Here is a 20,143-nt window from a genome sequence, read left to right as displayed (position 1 = left end):
ATCAAGATCAATAATAATGTTAATACACAAAGAATATCAAATCTGAGCATGAGTGACCTTGGCAACAGTTACACATTTGGATTTCTTCTTCTTCTACATAAATTGTTATTTTCAATATTTTTTTTGCCTGGAATGACATACTGTGTGCCAAATTGCTGATGCATTGTGCCAGTCATATTTGTTAAACTGAGCACAAAAATAGTATCGCTGGAGCCAAAATTGCAAGATATGTTCTACAGGCTGTGTTTTTAGGGTTGAGAGTAAAAAAAATTACCTCAGTAAAGAAGCTGGGCAGTTCCATCTGCTGTGTGCGATACAATATGTAGTCACCCAATGACCTGTGCATCTCTTCTTTAACATAATCTGATGTTAATTGTTCTCTTTCCTCATCCGGCAGTTTGGATTTGTCCAACCGGATGACTGAGTCTGGAGTAGCACAGTTCAGCAGTATGATTTTGGCTTTGTCCAGGTCGGTCTGATCATCTGTTTCAACACTGTGATTTTCAGTTACTTGCAAGACCACAGATGAGCATGTGTCTGAGTGGTAACCGATGAAGACGTCCTTTCGATCATATTGCTTTTTGGTGGAGCGTCGACCACTTGAGGAGACAAAATCATCAACCCATTGCTGCAGTTGTGTGGCAATGTACTTCTGCTCATCCCTGAGGACAGTGTTGATGTCAAGGTAGTGCTTCTCCAGCCTGTTAATCAGTGGGATTGGAAACTGTTTGTAGACCACCTCTTTTTCTTCAATGACAATGAGCCTGAAATTGTTGTGAACTCTGCATTTCACTCGATGTGTTCCTAGGCCAAGATCAACATACTTCTGGCCTCCTAGTGTCACATAGTATTGGTTGAGTGCATCATACAGACTTTCATACAGATTCTGAAGGTTCAGAAGCACAACTGTCTGTCCAGTCTCCATGCAAACCTTGACACGATTGATGTTCCTACAAATCTGTGTGTACTCCTGATCCTTTGGAAAACTAGACCCAAAGATGATCTCTGGGTGAATGTGGTGGCGTTGAAATATCTGTTGCAGAATCTCAAGAGCAGCATAGTTTTTTGTGAGGATTAGGAGGTAACGATTTTCCTCTTTTTGGCAAGCTGAGATGCTTTCCTCAACCATATCAATGGTGGTGATGTTGACATTTGCACAATCATTCCAGAGTATTTCACTAAATATGGCCATGGTATCCACATCATCTTTTCCGCTGAAGTTTCTCAGGACTGCTCTGGTGATTTCATCTCGAGTAGGGCATTCATTGGAGATTTTGGTAATTGAAAACACCATTTTTATCAGACTGTAGAAATCCCTCAAGCCAAAAAAGCCTGCACCTTTTTCGCATGCTGTCATGTACGCTTTAGCAAAGGGCACAAAGAGGTGTCTGATCTTCTCAAGAACCTTTTCTTCAGATGAGCATATTCCTTGGGCACTTTTTATCAGCTCTTGCTCATTTGGATCTCCACGGGACACAAATATTCCACGATTCATTTTCGCCGGGTCCAGTGCCCAGTTGGAAATTCCAATGAACCCAACCCGTTGATGAGGTTTAGGGTTATCATCGACACAGCCTTCCTCCAGTAATGGATGCAGTGTTTTCAGCGGCATTTTTGGGGAATCCTCAGCCAATCCAATCTCATCAAGAACAACCACTGAGATGTATTCATCCAAATTTTTACTCTCTTGAAAGCGGGCACACTGTTTGAATGTACTGATTATTCCCTCAGGAGTTGAGTGGGGACTACACTGAAAAGACACCAGGTGTATCTGCTTCAGTTTCTTGTAGAGTTCACAGTGTGAGGCAGGGCCTTGCATTGCATCAGCAACCAGAGTTTTGGACAGTGACTTGGAGCTTCCTGGTTTTCCAACAATGAACAAGGGAATTCTTAGCTCAACACAGATCACCATCATGAAAAAATTCTCCTTCAAAGCCTCATTTCGGGCTATTGTCTTGCCCATAGGAACACCTTTGAGCAGGAGGTCCTGCATAAGTTGCATTTCCCACCGTATCTGTATCTCCTTTAGGGTGTAATGACCAGAAAGCAGCTCGCTGATAGTTTTTTGATATAGCTTTTTGTCCTCTAAGCAGGACTGATAGCACACTCCAGTGGACATCAAAAGTGACCAGATTACCTTGTCACTTGCAGGTACAAATGTGTTTTTTTCCTTACTTTTCTTTTTCTCTTGATGAAATGCCTTCAGTTCCCTGGCAAACATGTGGTGATTTTTGTAGAACCACACAAACACTTGCATGCAACGCTCAACGTCTCTCAAACTGACAAAGCTGCACTCATCTTTCCTCTCCCTCATGAACTGTTGTGATGCTGACATTACCTCAGTTATAGTTGGAATATAGTGCTTCTGAACCAAGTTGGCATCTGCCTGTCTTTGCACTATTTGTTGGATATACATTTGCTCTGTTGAGTCACTTAGCTGTCCAAAGTCCCAAACAAGAGGAATCATGCTGGGGGGTAAAACGTGAACACGGTACACAAGCTGTCGAAGAGGGATGGAGCCAAGCCTGTCTTCAGTTTCTTCAGCCCTGACCCTGTAGCCCAATCCTGATGCCTCTAGCCTCTCAATCATCTTGTCTGTATGCTTCCTGTATGGATTGCAGGCAGCTATAATCTGCAGCCCTGATTGAGTAGCAAGTTGTTGTCCCTGCACAGAGTTGTCACAAATGATCTCCTTGATGCTGCTGATAGCATCTGTGGTGTTTGCTTCATCAAAGAAAAGAACTGAATCAAATTCATGCTTCTCTTTATTAGCCTTTCCAAGAGCCTCTGCTTCCTTCACTTTCTCGTAAATCATTTCTGAAGTAGTTCCTCCATGAACCTTGACCAGTTTCAAGTTTTCTGCAGGTGCTCCACATCTTCTCAACTCACACATGAACTTTATCAGTCTTGTCTTACCACATCCTGTCTCACCCATTATGATGACGGGGATACCACATTTAAATCTCATATGGATTGCCATCATTTTGAGGATATTATCAGTGGTCAGTTCATATGTTTCATCAGGATCTGTTGGCCACTTGACGCCAAGCACACTACAGAGATGTTCAATCTTGTCAGCTCGTGGAAGCTGATCAAAGTCTGTATTAAAAGGGACTCTCTGAAGTTTTAGGCCAGTGTACAGCTGTTGAGTCATGATGTTTTTCTGTATCACTTCTCCTGTCAAAGGATGTATAGCATCAACCCCTTTCTGGTCATTAAGTTTGAGGTGAAACCCAATGAATGTCATGGACACATGATCGTCATTAAAAAAGATGTATGGATGAGGCTCAGACTCCCACCTTTTTCTGATGAGGAATGGCGCCAAGTCTCTTTCATTAAGACCAGTAATTTCAACGTGTTGTCTTCCTGGACTCTGGTCAGTGATGCATAGTGATGGGGTGGCAAAGTCTTTGGACATCAAGATCATAAACTCGACCACAAAGTTTTTGAAACCACGAAGAGTGTCTCCAACAAACTTATGATTGCAGAAGACTGAGTTCTCGCAGTCTTGCAACTGAAGATTAAGGAACCAGACGAAGTTTCGTAGCTCCGCCCATGATGGATCTATTATGCCACAGTGGATTAAGAGTATCTGAATACACTTTCCATGACTCCCTTCAATGCTTTGGTAAGTGAAGTTGTCAAGATTCTGATTGTTGTGAAAACGTGTGAGGTACTGGTATGGTCTTTGGTAAGCTTCACTCCTGAAACATTCATCATCCATGAGGGGGTCATCAGTCTCCATGTCAACATTCTCCTCTCTCCTCAATTCCAAAGTCATAACTTCCTTTGGTGGACGACACATTACCTTCGGGAAAATGTCTGAAAATGCAAAGTTTTCCTTTTGTCCCTAAAAATAAAGTGTAAGAAAAAAAAATCTCACCAGATTAGGATGAAACAACAATATAATTAATAAACAACGGCAATAGTATGATTTCAGATAATGAAAAATTGGCAAACAGTAAATTTCAACTTACAGTTCTCTGGACATATCTGGGCAAACAATTCATGGGTTCCAGTAACTCAATGATGTACAAGTCTTTTGGGCTGCAGCGCCACATTCGTCCATCTGAATCCATCATGTACCGTAAGAAGAAAAGCTTGAATAGGAATTCATTCAAGCCTTTTTGCACCTGTTAATCAAAATTTGTGTAGTTAGTAAAGGGTTATTGAACAAAGTAAACTTTTTCTATCTTACTGATTCAGCAACTTTTATTTTCAAAACAATCTGTTAAAAAATATACGTATATAAATATTGCTTACCGAGGATGTGACATCAAAGTGAAACACTTTGATATCATTTTGTATTGGTGTGTCGTACAAAGACATGAGAACCTTGTGGTCATCAACCTCATGGTCAGTTAGTGGGATGCACTTCTTAAATGCAGTTCCTGGTTCAGCACACCCTTCCAGCTTTTCATACAACCTTTGTACATACAATGACTTGCCTGAAAAAGTGAAAGCGCAATATATAATTTAGCTGACAAAATCATGGTATTATTAATAACTGGGGGGAGTTTAAATCAGTTTAATTGTACACCTTGTTTTCTAAAGAGAATGATGTATAACTGACAGCCAATGCAAATTATACAAATTAAAGGGGATTTTCAACATTAGCAGTCTTATGATCTTTGTTTGAAATTATTAGAAGGTAAAGAAAGTATTATGCAAATTGCCCATCTATGTTTTAACTAATTTCATTACTACAATCTGATAAATTAAATATTATTTATAAGTTAGGTGCCTGTTTGAAGAGCGTCCTTCCTTTATTCAAGTGGGATGTTTTTTCCAAGTGTCAGACATGGAAAACATGTACAGACTTGCCTCTTGCTATGTTTGTTTATTGATATTGTTTAATGTCTGTGCTCCATACCATTTATGTGGTCTTGAGTTAAATAAAAAGGGAAGTGAAGTGAAATAAAAAATAAAAATCAATTAACTAAAAACCATAGTGCATATTGTTAACACATGCATAAGACATGTGGGATATAAGGCTTACTTACATATATGAATATCCAATTATATCATGCACTACTATAGGAACCAGCATTTTTATATAGTTGATTAGTTGATCTATGTAACTCCTTTACATTGCTCTGGAACAGATAATAAATGAAAGACAATAGAAGAACAAAAAGAAAAACTACTGCTTACCTACTCCAGCACGTTGGGAAGCAACAATGCCAACACAATGGCCACCTTTGAACAGGACATTTTTCTGATCTGACACAACTGTGTGATGTCTTGACAGATATTTTTGGATCCTTTCCAATGGCTCTTGTGGCACAAAGTCTCTTTTGTACTGGCTGAATGCAGTGGGAATGTAAGTGTGCTCCCTGTCAGAGCTGCAGAAGATCACTAGCCTATAATCATGTTTAAACAGAGAGTGTAGTTTCTGAAAACACTTCTCCATTGAACAGCTCACGTCATAGGTAAGTTGGTCTGCCCAGAGCAATGTGTAGATCTTCTGACCAGTGTCACCTGGTGTGAGACACCTCCTCAGGAAAAGCTCTACTTGCTCATGTGATGTTGCAGAGGTACACAAGAGAACCTCATCATAACTTGGCAGTGGCTCATAGTCACTGGTCATGTACAAGCAGATACTTGAGATCAGGACCTCATCGCGTTGGCAGACTATGACATTAGGTTGCTTTGAGGAGAGGCCAGTTGGGAGCCGTCTTCTGAGGGAATGGTCTTTTGTCTCTGAAAGCACTGGTTCTTCCCATTCATTTTCATTTTGGTTGTCAGTGACAGTCATCAACATCAAGAGTTCCCCTAAACTCCTTATGTCTAAGAGGTCATGGAAAAATATTTCCTCATTCTTCATGTAGCCATTCCACAACTCCTCCAGCTCTTTCAAACCAACAGTCCGGTCTGTCTTATCTTCTGGTTCAACTGAAGACATACTACTGTCATCCTGGTGAAAAAAGAGGCTTTGAAAGTGAATGCATTCATTCATCCTTCTGTCAGACTTGAACTGGTTGCAAAATCTTCCCCAAGTGGTCCAGACATCCGATGTTGTGCAGTTTGGTTTGATAAAAGAAAGCATCATCAACGCATTTTCCTCTATTTCGGCATTTAGATTTGTCTCAGTCACAACACTACAAAGGTAGAATAGTTGTTCTGCTGTGAAGTAGTTTAAGTAGTAGTGATCAGATCTCTGTTTGCCCATGAAGTTTTGCCAGTCATCAAGAAACAACTCCATCTTGTTGGACAGCGCTGTAAGTTGGTCAGCTACACTTCCACATAATTGGATGTGATGGACAGTCTTGCAAAAGTTGATTTCCATACTAATACATGGGTCTTTCGGGGTTTTGCAATAAATCTTGGCTTCCCAACACCTGAACAGTGGGTTCCCTGCAGCATAAAGGTCTACAAATGCTTTGGCAAGCCTTTGGACATTGTCGAACACCTGAATATGAGTAAAATAAAGCAAAAATAAACAGGAATGTGAAAACAATACAAAAACCATACATTATAAAATTTAATTTTACACTTAACGCAGCTTATATGAACACCAATTTAAACTACAAAGCTTTTGACAAAATTTAAAAAAAACAAAAAATATATATATAGTTAATATACAACACCTCAATGAACTGTTCCACTTCACTCTGATTTTGTTCCCCTCTCCCAGACATCAGCATAAGCTTATTTTGTAATTCTTTCAGGTCCTCATAGGTGCATGTCATGTTCTTCTCGGGTCCATCTTGAATTTGGAGCAACAGGGAAGTCTCTAATGCAAGCTGTAGAGGGAAACATTATGAGCTAATTAAAAAAATTCAAAATTGTCTCATAGGATAATTACCCAAGCAATAAGTACTCATTGCACTTACAGTACTAATGTTTGTTTCCTAGTTTCCTTGTTAACAATGACGAAACAATTGTAATGACAATTGTAAAGATAGGAACATAATGAGAATATAATATTTTGCACTAACAAACATTTTTTAAGTGCTCTTTAATTTGTTAAGTGATTTGAGCCAAGTTTTGGAGTTTTACAAGCATTTATAATTTTAATAGAACTATCATGTTTTTATTTTGAGTAGTCCTGTAATTCTTTAAAATATTAATTTCATGTAGTTCACCTTTTTCTGATTTTGGGCTTTGATGATGTATATTCCTCTCTCATTGATGGATGTAGCCAGAGACAGAGATGAAAATTCAACAGATCCATGGCTTTCTTTAACAGTCTGAAACCATTCCAAATGGCGTGCTGTATCCCTCTGAAATCAAACACCAGACATTAAAACTCTAATTCGGGCTGTTCGTAAATTAAATAATCAAGTTTTTGTTAAGTCACATGAGCGTGTACAGGGTTGTCTGCTCGGCCTGCCTTGCCTTAATTAGTTTAAAACTTTCTTGAGCACTTTTTGGAGTATTGAAACTCTGGCCCCGTCCAGACGAAGCCGTTTTTTTTCCGAATCCGGATAAATACTTTATCGGATTGGCCTCGCGTCCACACGGATCCGGCGTTTTCAGGGGGTGAAAACGGTATTTTTTGAAAACGGGTCCCAGAGTGGGAAAATTTGAAAACGCCGCCCCAGCGTTTCCGTCTGGACGGCCAATACGGATTTTTTCAGAAACGATGATGTCATGCCCCCCGCCGCTCTACCTGTAACCTGAGACACACACACACACCGCTGCAGCAGCTGCACACTGACAGTCTATGCACGTAACAACAACAACGGCCGACTAACGTCGCGTCGCTCAGACGCTGCGGCTGAATCGCGCCTGTTTAATCATCACTGATCATCATATTTACTCTGACACGACTCCCTGTCAACATTTAATCCCATGTTTGAGTTTGAATACAGCGGGGAACTTCTTCTATTGAATTACAGCGGGGACTTCCCGTCTTCTTCAGCTGTTTTAAGTGTTTATGTGTGGCAGGCAGCGCTGCAGCGACACACACACTCCACACACACGCCTGCAGTATGTAGGTACTACAGCGTTTTGGGTCGTTTTCACTGGATCAGTATGGACGCAGATATTTCTGAAAACGATGCCGTGTTTACGGAGATTTTTTTCAAAACGATTAAGAAAAAGATCGGATTCAGTGAAGCCGCGTTTTCGTGTGGATGGGGCCTAAGTGTGAGATGTGTTGCTTGATTGTGTATTTTCCACACTCAGTGGAAGGTGTAGACACAGTTCTTCTAACAGCACTATGATGGGCAGGTGTTAGGTCTGTTTACAGTGTTTGTATGCTCTGAAGGATGTCAAGGCATGGAAGAGGGGCAACCATTTACTGTATGTGTATGCTGTACCCTTTCACTTCAAATAATGTGCTAACTTTATTTTGATGGGATGTGGTTCAATTGTAGTATCAATAAGGTATGATGGAAACAAAAAGGCTTGAATCTCACCAACTTCATTGGTATACATTTGTCATTCTCAAGTGCCTTCCACAGTTTTGTGGCCGCTGTCTTAAAGTCTTCAAAGTCAGAGTCCTGCTTCAGTCCATACAGCATGGATGAATAGCCAAGGACAGCATCATGAAAACAGGCCACTCGATCCACATCCAGGGCATTTTCTCCAGCAGAGATGGACGCCAGGTCAACAAAGACTTTGAGCTCATTAATATCTGCAATTACAGATTTCCTTTAGCTGATACAATGTTTTTGTGTTTTACTAGTGGTGACAAACATTGGCATCTACTGTACCTTCAAGTGATTCTTTTACCCACAGCACAAAGTTTTGTCTCACACTGATTGCCTGAAGACATTCCTTGCGATTATTTGTAATGTCCTTAAGAATGTTTTTGGCATTAATTAAGGTATCATCGATGCAATTCAGGCTGTTTTTCTTGAAGTCAGCTTGATTCTGAAAGAGATACATTTATAGAATTAAATCACAGACTGAATGATTCAGTAATCCACTATAGGGTATAAAAACTTTCATTCATTATTATCACAACAGTTTATAGTGACATAGTGCTACTTTTCATCAAACGTTATTCTATGTAGAACCATGGTGTCATGGGGGGTTGCCTTTTAATTGATAGTGTAGTACTGTAGAGACAGACAGGAAATGGGGAGGCAGAAAGAAGGGGAATGACATGCAGCAAAGGGCCGCTCGAATTGGGATTCGATACGGAGCCGGCTGCAGCGAGGACTATAGCCTGCTCTACCAACTGAGCTAAACAACGCCCCATGATTTTTTAACCTCCACTTTTCCACACATTTCAGTCTATTTTTCAGAGAATTTCTGTATTACAAGACCATCATGTTCTTCAACAAGAAATATGAACTTAGGAGCAGTAACTTACAACAGCTACATACACAAGAGAATACATTTTCCTTTATGAATGAAGCCAAATCTATAGTAATATCTGTTAATATCTTACAGGTAAAGACAGATGTTTCTTTAAAGACTCTTATTAACCATATATTGATGTAAATGTACCATTTGTAGCAGTTTCTCGAGTACGGTGAAGTCTCCTTCAGGACATAGTGTCTTCCTGATATCCATGATGATTTTGGCAGATTCCATTGCCAGATGAAGATCATGGTAGTGTTGAATCTGGGAAACTGTTACTTTTATCCATTTTCTATTATCAGATCGATTTATTCTGCACATGATGTCTAAATCTTTCTGCAACTCTTCATAGTTGTCTTTATAGATGTCAACCATGTTGTCTATTTCCTCCAGCAACACTTTCCCACTTTTCAGACTACCATAAAGCTCTTTGTACTTGTTGTAGCAGCTCTGAAAAAATGTTCTGTAAAAATGTTCAAGAGTATAGATTTCTTCATTTCCATCAAGATGTTCAGTGTCTTCTGTATCAGGCTGGTCTTTTAAAAGCTCTTCAACTTGGATCCTCCAACACATTTTGAAGATTAAACTGTCTTTAATGTCAAGAAGTTCTGAGGCCATTTGACGAGTGACATCACAAAGTTTGAAATAAGTGACCTTCTCAATTGCAGAAGATGTCTCTCCATCAACAGTGTGAACTTTCATAAAGTCATCCAGATTCATCATCTCGAAGTTCTGTTTAAGTTTTTTGTCCAACCCCTCAAAGTCAACTGCGGATTTAAAGGATAATATTAAAAATGTGTGTAGTTCTTCTACAATACTTTTATTTCTTAAGTGACTAAAGTGAATTCTATTTTTCAACAATTACATAATACAATACATATAATTCTAGAGTAAATAATGTGACTCATGATGATGAACTTAGCCATAGTATAGCATCTTCTTTATTGTAAGACTACGTCTCTAAAAAAAACAACCTTAAATAGCATAATTGTGTGTCACTGCCTACCTTTGATATGTTGAGGAAGCTCGTGACACATTTGTAGAAGACACTTGGCCAGTTCCCTCTCATAGTAGACAGCTTCTACTTCATCTTTTCTTGATTTCAGTAATCTTCTTATGTTTCTGTCATCTTTACAGCGACCATCATCACAGTGCCCATCTAGACAAACAAGAACAGATGAACTCAACAAAGATAAACACACAAAAATCTTAAGGCTTCCCCATAACACAGTGATTATAAGGAAGTGTATGTTTTAACGGTACCAAAGTTTTGGAACATAGATTTGAAGAATTGCGGGGCAGAATAACAAAAAGGTTCAAATTTGCTACATATTGCATCTGGAGCAGATGGTGGGGAACAATCGTCAGAATGACAATTACGCCTTGAGTTTCTCAAATTCAATTTATCTACAGTATTTTCTTTTCAATGGAGTTGAGGTCTCAATGGTGGGGATCTCAAAACTCCATTAAAGCAACTAGATATCTTTCAGGACCCATAAATGTAAATTTCAATAATGCTACTGGATGTATACATACATAATCAAAAGTAAAAACTATAAGGAAATATAGATAATATATAAGTAGTAGAAATAAATATTTATATTTACCTATTTTCAACAACTCAATGAATTCATCTCTTTTAAGCAGGATTTGGTTTAAGGTTTTCATTTGGATTTCTCCACTGAGGAGCTTCTCTGACACAGATTTGAATGCTGAACTTGCCAAAGTCATCCTGATTTTTGCTTCATCTGACAGTTTGTCAATGAGCCTTACTTTTGCACCTGAAAAACAAACATAGAACATCAACTATTTAACAGATCCTAATGTGTTATTTACTGTGCAAATAAAAAAAAGTACAACAATACAATTTTTTGTACTGTGAGATAATTATTAAATGCACAGACCTTGGGAAATGCATACACACACAGCTACGAATGTGACACCATACATTAATGAACAGCAAATACCTGGTAATGGTCGTACATTATGTTAAATTTATGCATTTACCTGACATCTGGAAGACAGCTTTAGCCATGGGCCAGTTTAGAAGATACTCAAATATCAAGTCATCGCCTTCAATGCAAACTCCCTTAGCATCTGTGGGCCACGTCTTCAGCACAACAACAGACATCAGCTTCCCAAACTTTGTGATATCATATTTCTCCACTTGAGCTAAAAGGGTCTTGCCAGATTTATCTTGCTAAAAGAAAGAACATCATGCAGACCAATTAGGTATCCATAGTAGTACTTCAACTAGGGCAGGGTGGTATTTGGAGATGTATTGACTCAATTAATTGTGTGTACTTCTCAGAATCATACCTGACAAAGACCTTCAACTGCATCCACTGCACATTTCTCCATTGTGCTGCATAACAATGAACTTGTTTTGCCCAGTTCTTCCATCTTTTCACAGTATATTCCAATTCGATCAATTGGTCGTACCTATCCCAAATGCACATATTCTTAGTTTTGTTTTTGAAGACTAGACTACATGGAAAGAATGTAAACACAAATAGAGTCTTACCCGTTTTAGTTTTCCTTCAAAATCCATCATGAAGGTGTTTCTCCAGCTTAAAGTGTGTTCCTCATGACTAAAGGATAGTGAGAGCAATTGGTTCCACACCTAAAAAGACAAACAGATTTTATACTGCTTATAAGATCAAATGGCAACACCACTGGTCTTTTTTTTTTTTTTTTTTTTTTTAAATCAATGTAACACAATAAAAGAGAACAATGTGCATGTGAAATCCATTTCTTCTTACCTGCATTTCATCAGGTGCAAGTAGCCTGTTTTGGAAGGTGTTTCTTCGCCATTCCCTCATTGTCTCTAATGATTCCCCGATCGACTCTTCATGAATTCTCACTCTTGACTGAGATAGATAGCATGTATAAATTATTGGATAACTATGTTTTTAATTTCTTTTCTATGTAGTAATAATGACAATTTTTCAATGAAAACATATAAACATTCAATTTCTAATGTGACTTGCACTCATTTAAACATTAAATCTTAGCTCTGATGTGTACCTTATTTTTAATGATAAACATCAAAAACAAGTAGTGGCCCCAAAGAGCAGCTACAAGAGTGGATGCACAAACATCAACTTGTTTGGTACAGGCCCAAAACAAAATCATGTCATTATTATTATTTTTTATTTCCAAACAGATGATGTCTTTCTACCATAATAGAAGGCATGCTGACATCACCAATCTCCCACTGCCCCCTTGAGGACATTTAAAGGTCTTGCTGCCATAGCAACCTGCAACATCAAGGACAGCTCCCACCCTTTTCATTACCTGTTTGCATTACTACCATCTGGAAGATACTACAGAGCCCTAAAGACGGACACTTCCAGATTCAGAAATAGCTTTTTTTTTGCATATCATTCAGGCACATCCAAAACCCCATAGACAACAGACACAGCAGTAAATTAGCAGTCTCGCCCATAGATATATATCTATGGTCTCGCCAGTATCACCAATGGGTCTTACCATCTCAGAATGCATCAGAGAAAATTTTCTAACAGGTATTATTTGGAAAAACTGGCCACATAATCAGAATTTAAATGGTTACTTATGATGCCTGACATTAACATCAAAACTATATGAGGGTTAGGTTAAACTGAGCACATGCCTGATGCATTGCATCTGTAATGTTACTGCTTGTCTGCACTTAGGGACTCTTAACAGCAATTCCTGCTCGATATGTTTGGGATTTTGCTGAAATTTCGGATTAATTAGATTAGATCAGATTAAAGGTTTGTTTCCTTTAATGGTTGTTCTGGTATTTTGTACTCAAAGTTGCATTTTTTAATTTAAAAAGAAAAATTATAATAAAGATTAAATTTAGTCTACGACATGATGGTATCAAGACATATTGCTCACCTGGGAATCATTGTGATTATATGCCTTGGTAATCAGACAGACCAGATCAAGGAAGTGAAGGGGGAGATCACAGCGGGCTGGATCTTTTGTGTGAGTACAGATAAAGCCAAGAAGCCTTACTGCAGTTTTCAGGCAGAACTCTCCATACTGATCACTGAAACTATGAGAAGATAATATGATTTATTGCTGTGTATACATATCATCAACCATTGATACATACACGAAAATCTGACAGATAGCTTTTTAAATTTACCCATTACTACGATGGTTTTCTCTGTTGATGAGATGCAATGCCAGTTCTTTCAAAACCTACAATCCAAAGAACAAAGGCAACATTACTTGTAGACATAGGTCAACAGTGATGAGGCAATTCAAGCAAATACAAATAGTAGCTTTTGGTTAACATACTTTGTAGGTTGAGTGACATATTCCAGATTTGACTCTAAACTGTATGTGATGAAGAATGTCTAGGAGGTCCACTTTCACAGTGGACATGAGGGGCATTAGATCCTCCAAACTCAGCAGTGACATCCAAGAGTGTACAAGACGACGATCAATATCCGCAAGGTATGCATGGTCTTTCATGATCTGTGTTTCTGTGCTCCCCTTGAAGCGGAAGTCAAACTGTTGATTCAGGACCGGTGGAGCTGGCTCAAATGGCTTGCTTTCTCCTTTCAGTAAATGAATCAGTGGAATGAGCAAGACCCACTTCTCAATATGTTGTTGTCTGGCATTGTGGCAAAGCATCCCAACAGCACCTGCAATAGTACTGTGACAGTGAAGAAGATGAGTGTATTAAATTTATGATGGCAATCCTGTATAAAAGAAGACTAATCAATATTTGGACATTTTTACAATCTTTTTAAAATTATGTTGCATCAGAAACTTTGTTTCTAATCCAACTAATGTTGATGGAAGACCTGTATTCAGATCAACTTTAAGAGTTCTATTAAATGCATGAATAAGGTTTTTTTTTCTGCATGCTCCTGGCAAAACCATTGCTTTTTTGGTGTAAAAAGTATGACAAAAGTATCAGATATTTTTAAATCTATCCACAATAAGGACCAACAGGCTCCAGTTATACTGGACAAGATACACTAGTCAGTGAAGACGGAAGGGCAAAAAGAGAAAAGACTATATTTTCAAACTGTGCATGAACAGCAGCATGGCACCAATGCACATAAATTAGTAATCAATAGAATACACCACTACATAAATAAATATGAATTTAACAGCTGATACCTTGTTTGGGAATGGGTCCGTGCAATAGATTGTCCTTTTATATTTCCATTTATGGAATACAGTCTTGTTTTGTTTTTCTCTCCATCCCTTTCTTGCTTGTTATTTATCAAACACCACTCTCTTATTACTCTATTATTTCATGCTTGAACTTCAACCACCCAGTAGTTACCTCTTTTTATCTTGTAGTGGCCTGACAAAATCTTCCCAAAAAGGGATGAAATGGTGCTGTGGCCTTTGAGGCAGACGAAGAAGATCGCATAGATGAGATAGTTGACCTATCATGCTCTCCGGCAGATACTTGTTGTAGATGAGCAAACTGACAATTCCAGCATGCAGAGGTGGTAAGAGGAATTCAGGTTTTCCTTTCCATCTGCTTGGCTCAGGAATGATGTTTTCCTCCAAGAAACATTTTAGCAGTGTTTTAACCTATAAAGGAAAAAAAGTAATGACTTATACCAAGTAGCTTTTAGGGGACCATTCTGGGAGTACAGTACATAGTATTGTTGTAAAACAACATTCTTGACTTTTACCTGTTCTTGACCATATGGTAATCCCCATGGTCTTTCCCTGCCATCATGAAGCACAGGACAGCTATATGTATAAAAGAACTGTTCTAGCATGGAAAAGAAATTGTCCACATTTTGTTCATCCCAGGTTGTAAGAACATCAAGTATTGTTTTCAGCATTTCCTTGCCAGCCAGGTCTCTCCCCTTCAGTAGAATGTCTTTGGCAGAATTCCAAGACCAGAAACTGATCATCTTGTCATGGATCACGTCATCATATTGGTGCCACTCATCTGTCCAACAATACAAGATTGACATGAGAGAGATGCTTATTTTTAAGAACCAGATAAGATTAATAGGACAATTTGTAAACTTTCTCTAATGAAGGTGGCAGCTTCTATTCTACCAATATTGAGCCAACACATTTTTTTTTTTTAATATGTTTTGTATGATTTATAGTGAAATCTGTAATGGCGAGTTTATCACCCAGGGGAAAATTTTCAGAGATACTTTTTTACAGAAGCAATATCTGCCTGTTTTAGCACTGTCTTGTGTGAATATATTAGGTTAAACATAGGTCAAATAAACAATATGACGATGTACGTACTATGCAAGTATGTTATAAATGGAAAATGTTTTGTATTTCACAAGTTTAGACACTGTGCATTATACATACAAAAATCTTACAAAAACATTTGAGTGAAATAAGTCATGAGGAAAAATTCTGTCTGACCAATGTCCATTTAAATTACCTTTGTGTGATAGGAGATCCTGCCTGATTGAAAGGCACCTGTTGATGTACACATTTTCTTCTGTCAGGTAGAGGATCTCATAGTCTCCGTAATTTCTTCCGCACTTGAAAACAGAATATTTGTAGGGAATTTTCTCATGAATTCTATTTTTGGGAATCATAACCAATGTTTCAACAAGATATCTCTTGTCCCCCAGAAGCCTGTAAAGACAAGTAGGTAGAAGACACATGCAGATAAGTGATCCATGACTGAAAATAAGGAATGTACTGTATGGAAAAAAGAATTACAATCTTGTTTCCAGTAGAAATTTTACATAGGAGATGTTTTGATATCATCATGAAAATAGGAAATACTAAGTTATACCTAGAGCACATTCTATGACCGTTCCAGTTTCCAAACAATGCTTCAGAATGTAAACAAACAAAGTCCTTCTCTGGATCGAAGTCTTTGAAGGTCATAGCATGGAAGTACACTTGTATTTGTTCACCGATAGATGACCTAGAAAAAGAAAAAAAAAGAAGTAATAAGCCTTGTCAATAAACGTCAACATAAAGTGATAGTTCCGCTTATTTGCCCGGTAAGGGCACCAACACAGAAGAAGAGTAATATATTGCTGTGGACATGAGTGTATGGGTGCCTTGTTCTTCATGTTTTTTCACCCACCATAGCCTGTGTGTGTGTGTGTGTAGGGGGCTCATTATATTACTGAGGACTGAAAACTGTGAGCGCTATATAGTACCATTTCTCACAGTTCTGTGGTTCCAAAATGATTGATCCCACAAGTTAAAGTGTTGTTTCAAGGTTAAGGTTAATTAGGCTAGATTTAGAAACTCTACTGTAATGTACTTACATGTGTGGACATTTAGTGGACTCCTTAATAATAATTGCTTCCACTTGAACATCCAGTCCCTCTGTTCTGGGAGACCTGGAGTCTACATTTTTATTGACGGGCTGCTGTTGTTGCATAGCCAGGTGTGTGCTTGTTTGGTCAACTGACTCAGGGTCAGTCGCCTGTGGGAGAAGGAGAGAGTTTAAGAGTATAGATGCTCAGGATATCAACTTGTATGCAGCTAAAACATCAAGTCTCTGAAGTCTTATACGAGTCTGATTGCCATGCATTAAGAACGAGTGGAATAATGCAGATTTACCAGACCTCCCAATTTCAATGTTTTACTTGAGATACTCAAATTTTGTCTTGGTAAATAAATTAATAATAATATGCAGTAAATAATCTGTATCCATGATTATGTGTCATGGCTACATGTCACAGTGTATTTTTGTAATCTGGGACTAATGAAAACCATTACACTGTCTAAAAAATTGTCAACTATAACAACCAATATTATCTATCACTGTATGCACAGGAATTAAGAAAAGGGGAGCAATAAGTATTTGATGCTTTACGATGTTTTTGAGTCAGTTTAGGGAATAAATACATATTTGACTTGATGACAACAGTACCTCAGCGGTTTGGGTTGTTTCCTTGGTTGGAGTATCAGAAAACTCTTTAGATTTATTGACTGTTTTTTCATTTGAGCCACACAAGCTCTTATCTCCACCAGCATGGTCTTTGTGTCGGTTAGTTTGCTGAGTGAAGGTATTCTGTTCAGTGTTGGTGTAATCTTCTTTGACATCTGGCCTGCCAGACAGATTTTGTGTCTCATTGTTGGTTGACTTGTTTTCATCCTGACCAGAGTGTTTTGACACAACATTGCATTCTTGTGGTTTTGGCCCAGATGATTTGGGTGCAGTGGAGACAGTTTCTTTAGTTGATGTTAGAGATGACGTCGAATTAGACGGCCCAGAATGAGTACCACTTGACTTGTCAGCAGGAAGCTGAACTGCACCAGAGCTGCTAGCCTCTGCACTAATACCTGATGGGCCCTCTGTTATTTGTTTTGTCAGTTCATCACTGGAGGGTTTTGGAGAAGGTGGTGTCGTGGAAACAGATGGGTTTATCTCAGGGGTTCCACTGTGCAGTTGAGGGCTACTTTCAGAAACTGTACTAGACAGCTTCTCTTCCTCTCTTCCTGCTTGTGTCTGATGGAGGGACGAGGCTGAGGTTCTGGTGTCCATTGTGGCTGTGCTTGATTTATTATTTGACAGGTCCGCTGGTGCAGCATCATCTATGGCAGGCTCTGAGTCATCACAAGCCAACTGTCCCTGAAAGAAAAACATAAATATATGAATAAAATAAAAATATATAAGTTTGCTCACATTTTTTTTGTTTCATATGTAGCAAAGAACATATGTACAGTATATGAAGGGTATAGGAAAATGACTGCCTTGCATTAAGAATGAGTGGAATAACCATACCTCTAAATGTCAAGGTTTCACTTGTGATATTCTAATTTGGTCTTGGTTGGTAACAGACAAGTAAATAATATTATTATGTAGTGAATAATCTATGTCCAGGAATATAAGCCATGGATACATGTCACAGTGTATATTATTGTAACCTGAGAATAATGAAAATCATTACACAAGTTTAAAATTGTCAAATATAACAACCATTATTATCTATCTGTGTATGTGAAGGAATTCAGAAAAAAGGAGCAATAAGTATTTGATGCTTTATGATGTTCTTGAGTCAGTTTAGGGAATAAAACACTACATTTTGACTGATGACAACAGTACCTCAGGGGTTTGGGTTGTTTCCTTGGTTGGAGTAGCAGAAAACTCTTTAGATTTATTGACAGTTTTTTCATTTGAGCCACACAAGCTCTTATCTCCGCCAGCATGGTCTTTAGTTTGCTGAGCGAAGGCATTCTGCTCAGTCTTGGTATGATCTTCACTGGCATCTGGCCTGCCAGACAGATTTCGTGTCTCATTGTTGGTTGACTTGTTTTCATCCTGACCAGAGTGTTTTGACACCACATTGCATCCTTGAGGTGTTTGCTCAGATGATCCGGGTGTAGTGGAGACAGTTTCTTCAGTTGATGTTAGAGAAGACGTAGAATTAGACAGCCTAGAATGAATATTACCTGACTTGTCAGCAGGAAGCTGAACTGCATCAGAGCTGCTAGCCTCTGCACTAATACCTGATGGGCCCTCTGTTTTTTGTTTTGTCAGTTCATCCCTGGAGGGTTTTGGAGAAGGAGGTGTTGTGGAAACAGATGGGTTCCCACTGGCTGTTCCACTGTGTGGTTGAGGGCTACTTTCAGAAACTGTACTAGACAGCTTCTCTTCCTCTCTTCTTACATGTGTCTGATGGATGGATGAGGCTGAGGTACTAGTGTCCACTGTGGCTGTGCTTGATGTATTATTTGATAGGTCCGCTGGTGCAGCATCATCTATTGCAGGTTCTGAGTCATCACAAGCCAACTGTCCCTGAAAAGAATATAAATATGAATAAAATAACAATATATAAATCTGCATATATTTTTTATGTCTCATATGTAGCAAAGAACATCTACTGTATGTACAATGATATCCAACACCACAACTCAGTTCCACTTTTTAAATTGTGTGTTTGTTTTTTGTTGCTTATACATAATCCTTATGATTGCTGGCGGTGTTGTACTGTAAAGTGCTGCCTTGTGTTGTTGAAAGACATGTTAGCCTTTTCACCTTTGTTGGGGCAGAAGTTTCCTGTTCCTCTTTAACATCTTTTAGCACCTGGCCTGGACCCTCTTTTTGGCTCTTCTCATGCACGACTAAGGGTTGAGGTGCTGATGTGCTCACATCTGTGTAACAATAAATGTGACATTCATTACATATTTCTAAACACAGTAAATGCATTAGTTTCAGTTTTTTATTGTACTCTATACAGCTGGCATAAGAAAATGAAAAATTGTAAACTTCAGCATACGTCATTTATGAATATGTAAAATACCAAATGTTTTTGTTATATCAATAACATTAGCTACTCACTACGTCATTTAACATTGAAACATTGTGTTGTAATAATCAAGAGATGGGTGTTACATTAGTTATATTTCATACAATAACCACAAGAAATTAATAAAGTCGAGTTTGGTTGGAAACTTACTTTGGGTGCTATTTGGACTCAAAACAGATAACTTGATACCACACTCAGGACAGTACTTAAATGATTTTCCCCATGAAGTTTTACATTCAGGGCAAATCATGATGCATGTCCTGTGGAAACAGAAAAATGGTAAAGGGAGCAAGCATTTACAGTTACAATATAAGCATTATAATCATGGTTCCTGCGGCTTGAGGCAAATCAAATTTTACAATTTTCTTTGATGCCACTGAAACAAAATGTACTACCAACTCAGAACTGGATACAAAAGTGTCAGCAATGTTGCAGTTAAAGCAGATATCAGCTTCACGGCCGTTTCGGCTAATGCTGCGTTCAAGGCAGGCTTTTGAAACCGTAAGTTACAGCTTCAAGTCACAACTACGACTTGGTAGCGTTCCAGGTAACCCGTAGCTCGTGTTTTTACCATCCTGTTGTCTGTGAAAGTTCCCTATAACGGCCACTCGTAACTTCCGACCCGTGAACTCGTACCAGATCGAACTGGTATGACTTCACAG

General features: G+C 38.5%; 1 protein-coding gene across 1 annotated transcript in view; it reads right to left on the bottom strand.

Annotated features, from left to right (window-relative positions):
- The window catches only part of LOC310985311 (E3 ubiquitin-protein ligase rnf213-alpha-like), a 38,157-nt gene extending 18,420 nt beyond the window's left edge, over positions 1–19,737 (bottom strand). Inside the window, exons 1-22 of the mRNA XM_083970888.1 lie at positions 19,632–19,737; positions 19,211–19,326; positions 17,102–17,803; positions 16,491–16,651; positions 13,552–13,912; positions 13,397–13,452; positions 13,144–13,303; positions 12,021–12,128; positions 11,783–11,881; positions 11,578–11,700; positions 11,266–11,458; positions 10,866–11,039; positions 10,265–10,417; positions 9,406–10,025; positions 8,664–8,823; positions 8,367–8,584; positions 7,089–7,226; positions 6,591–6,746; positions 5,155–6,412; positions 4,264–4,448; positions 3,978–4,133; positions 275–3,850 (exon numbers count right to left, since the gene is read on the bottom strand). Coding sequence (XP_083827014.1) covers positions 275–3,850; positions 3,978–4,133; positions 4,264–4,448; positions 5,155–6,412; positions 6,591–6,746; positions 7,089–7,226; positions 8,367–8,584; positions 8,664–8,823; positions 9,406–10,025; positions 10,265–10,417; positions 10,866–11,039; positions 11,266–11,458; positions 11,578–11,700; positions 11,783–11,881; positions 12,021–12,128; positions 13,144–13,303; positions 13,397–13,452; positions 13,552–13,912; positions 16,491–16,651; positions 17,102–17,803; positions 19,211–19,326; positions 19,632–19,731 — 8,973 coding nt within the window. The 5' untranslated portion in view covers positions 19,732–19,737. The remainder of the gene's footprint in view (positions 1–274; positions 3,851–3,977; positions 4,134–4,263; positions 4,449–5,154; positions 6,413–6,590; positions 6,747–7,088; positions 7,227–8,366; positions 8,585–8,663; positions 8,824–9,405; positions 10,026–10,264; positions 10,418–10,865; positions 11,040–11,265; positions 11,459–11,577; positions 11,701–11,782; positions 11,882–12,020; positions 12,129–13,143; positions 13,304–13,396; positions 13,453–13,551; positions 13,913–16,490; positions 16,652–17,101; positions 17,804–19,210; positions 19,327–19,631) is intronic.
- Positions 19,738–20,143: the final 406 nt, after the last annotated feature.

Source organism: Trachurus trachurus (assembly GCF_905171665.1).
Source record: "Trachurus trachurus genome assembly, chromosome: 4".
Lineage (NCBI taxonomy): Eukaryota > Metazoa > Chordata > Actinopteri > Carangiformes > Carangidae > Trachurus > Trachurus trachurus.
Note: the sequence above shows the minus strand (reverse complement) of the source record. Positions and strands in the feature narration are given on the sequence as shown.